Below are 3,655 nucleotides of genomic sequence, written 5' to 3' on the forward strand. Positions count from 1 at the left end.
TACCCACCTTACTATTTGTGTGTGTGTGTGTGTGTGTGTGTGTGTGTGTGTGTGTATTTGACAGTTCTCTCTATGTAGTTCATGCTTAGCCTGGCCTCAAACTCAAACTCTTGATCCTCCTACTGAGTGCTAGAATTACGGGTGTACAACTCTAGACCAAGCTCCTGCTATAAATTTTAAAAACCCTAACTAGCATCTTAATGAATGAACACCAGACAGAGGTGAACAATTGTTCTGTATCTTCAAACCCTCCATATACTCTTACAAATAAAAATATAAACATCTAGAAGTATTGAGATATTAGGAAAAATAAAGAAAATTTAGACTTCACCAAAATTCCACTCAGATTTCTGGATCCATAATGCCTTTGCTATTTGTATAATCCTCCATCCCTCCCATCCTACCCCAAGCATCTAGCTCACCAATGACGTAGGAGAGAATGAGATTCCAGCCGGTGGTGAAGGCCCAGAGTTCACCTACGGTGACATAACTGTAGAGATATGCAGAACCAGAGCCGGGGACCCGAGCACCAAACTCAGCATAACACAGTCCAGCCAGCACAGAGGACAGAGCAGCCACCAAAAAGCAGATCACAATGGATGGTCCTGCTTTATCTTTGGCCACCTCACCAGCCAGGACATACACACCTGCACCTAATGTGCTGCCCACACCCAGGGCCACTAAGTCGAGGGTGCTCAGGCATCTGGCAAGACGGGTCTCACCCATACCCAGCTCCAACACACGTCTCCGCACCAGCTTTTGACCAAATCTTCGAAGCGCCTGCCACAGCATTCTAGTTGGAATTGAAGAGGATGCTAGATTCTGGTGAAAAACAAGACAAAAGCCCTTCAATGGGTCTCATTGTCCCCAAGCACCAAAAGTGAATTACAAAACCCACTCCACTAGGTGACTGAGTTACAGGGACAAAGGGGGATGGGCTGAGGAGGAGAAAGCAAGCCACTTCACCTCTAATTACCATTTCTTCCTATGCAAGTAGGAATTACAATAATAATGCAAGTAGGGATTACAGTATCTCTGAGGCAGGTGGAAGGACCCATTTCAGAAAAGGCTAGTTAAAGCTCTGTATAGCAAGCACAGTGGTTGGCCTCTAGTAAGTGCTAGGACATTAGGTTTCTTCTTTTCCTGCCCAAGAACCTATGGGATTTACCCTAGAGCCCAGCCCAGCAGCCCTGAAACCTAACATTTCTGTTTCTCCGGCCTGTGGCTCCTGGTGAATCAAGCGGAACTCAACTCCGAGCAACTCTGAAAGAACCCTTTTTTACACCCATTACCCACATCCTTTTCAGTGAGCGCCCAGAGAGCTTCAAAGAGACATGGCTCCCCGCCGCCTGGAAGAGGGTACTGACCTCAATCTTATCCCTTCTCACCAAGCCCACAGCGATCCACCTGAGCCTTCTTTGCCCTCGGGAGAAAGCAAATGTTCCTCCTACCTCCTCCGGTCCGGCTAGGCTAAGCAGACCTGTGAGCACCAGCAGTGAGGCGGGGCTTCGGTCTCTGAAATTGGGAGATGCGCCTGGAGGGTGAGGGGCAAAACCAGCCCGCTAGCACTTCCCTCTCCGCAGATTAGGGGTCCCGCCCGGTAGCCCTAGATCTAGATTTTTACGGCTCCATGAAGAAACAGTCTGGGGCTGCGCTGGAGCTAGGGAGCCCTGGCTCCTGGGCTAGGGTCTTACCAGCAACAGGTCACAGTTGCGCTGATGCAACTGTGAGCCCTGGTTGCCTGAAAAGCCTAGGTAAAAGAGGAGCCTCCCCCTCCCAACTCTGACACACGTGCCAAGCCCCGAAGGCTTACCAGAGAGCCGTGGTAAGCCCAGAGAGCGAAGATCCTCAGATCTGGTTCAGTGAGGTTGACTTCAGTCGAGTTGGGTTGGGTCCGCAGACTTAAGCTGCTCAGGCTTCAATACGGCAGCTCAGGGTCCTTGCAAGCCAAGCGCCCCTTATATTCACCAGGAGGAGGAGCCAGTAACGTCATGGGATCCCAGCCCCAAGCCCTCTCCCTACCCATGACACACAACACAATATATATACCAACGCACGCGCTTGTACACGCGCGCACACACACACACACACACACACACACACACCCCGAGTCACTTGGCTTTGCAACATTGGGTGCTTTTGGCCTGAGACTGCTTCCCAACCAAAAAGAACAAACAGGGCATGGCCGGGTGAGAAAGGAGGCAGGATAGCCTTTAACCATTTGCCTCTCTGGTGGTCAAAGACAATAAAAAGCTTCCTGACCACAGATCCCATGGGAATTTTCTACCTTTATGCAAGATTAGTCAGAATCAGCGGTCATAAGCAGCACTGGGGAGAGGGGTGAATAAAGAGAATTGGGTTTGTGTGAAGGATGGAGGGCCAAATAGCACCAAGTCTCCATCTCACTGTGTCTTCTCCCTGAGCACGGCTGTCTGCATGAAATCCTTCAGGATAGAGCAAGGCTATCAACAGCCCCCTGACTGCTGCCTCTGCTCTCACCCTCAACTATTTCTAATACAGACAGCAAGAGAATGGAAGAAAGTTTCAAACCACCTGTACACGGATCAATAATCCCATGTAGATTCCTAGGCCCACAATGTATTTGTAGCATCTCTCCACCTGCCTACTAATATTAAATATGAAATTATGAATATTTAAATATGAAAGGAGAGAAACTTTTAAAATTTATAGTGATGGGGATCAACCCTGTAGGTCTCCCCAATGCCAAGACTATACCAATGAGATGCAGCCCCACCCTTTTAATTCCATTTTACTGATGACTAAGCTGAAGTTTGGAGCATCAGACTTAGCGTTGAGTCACCATTCATTCTGATAAAACCTGGCCTGTTGTTTTAAGGTCTGGTCTCGCATAGGTACTATACTTCATTCAAATTCACAAGAAAGAGGAAGTGTGAAGCTCATGCAAGAGGTAGGTCCTCGCCGGGCTTGGTGGTGCTTGCCTTTAATCCCAGCACTTGGGAGGCAGAGACAGGCGGATTTCTGAGTTCGAGGCCAGCCTGGTCTACAGAGTGACTTCCAGGACAGCCAGGGCTACACAGAGAAACCCTGTCTCGAAAAACCAAAAAAAAAAAAAAAAGAGAGAGAGGTAGGTCCTTTTTAGGCTAGGAGTTACTAGGAAACAGCTGAAGATTGTAGAAACTTAAGATGCTCCGTGTGTCTCTATCAGTTCTTAGTGTTGGGAAGGGCAGGAAGAGTTGTAAAGGTGCAGTTCTCTTCCACTAACCCACTTTAGCAGCTAAGGATAGCTCAAAATAAATTGTTTCCTCTAATGCTCCACTATGAATATGTTATCATCAGTCATCTAGCATCCAAATGCTTCCTGAGAGTCTCCTCTGTAGCCCAAGCTTACCTGAAACTCACTATGTACCTCAGGCTAGCCTTAAACTAATTATATTCCTGCAAGCTTCAACCTCCCAAAACGCTGGGGTTACAAGCCTGCACCACTAATCCCAGATACGAATTTTTTTTTTAATGAATTGGTATTCTCAGCTAGGTAAAGCACCTCTTAGATATTCAGTAAAGCAGGTCTCAGAGATGGCTCAGTGGTAGAGAGCACTTGCTTAGCTAATATGCGATGTTTCTGTTTACCACCACTCTATACCCCACCCTGTCTCCCCACCACAAAAAAAAAAAA

The 3,655-nt window shown here is 47.7% G+C and overlaps 1 protein-coding gene across 1 annotated transcript in view; it reads right to left on the bottom strand.

Moving 5' to 3' along the window:
- Slc7a3 (solute carrier family 7 member 3) overlaps positions 1 to 1,049 on the bottom strand; it is a 5,528-nt gene extending 4,479 nt beyond the window's left edge. Inside the window, exon 1 of the mRNA XM_031375546.1 lies at positions 404 to 1,049. Within this exon, the coding sequence (XP_031231406.1) occupies positions 404 to 792 (389 nt within the window). The 5' untranslated portion in view covers positions 793 to 1,049. The remainder of the gene's footprint in view (positions 1 to 403) is intronic.
- Between the last annotated feature and the right edge of the window lie 2,606 nt (positions 1,050 to 3,655).

This window comes from Mastomys coucha, chromosome X, assembly GCF_008632895.1.
Source record: "Mastomys coucha isolate ucsf_1 chromosome X, UCSF_Mcou_1, whole genome shotgun sequence".
Lineage (NCBI taxonomy): Eukaryota > Metazoa > Chordata > Mammalia > Rodentia > Muridae > Mastomys > Mastomys coucha.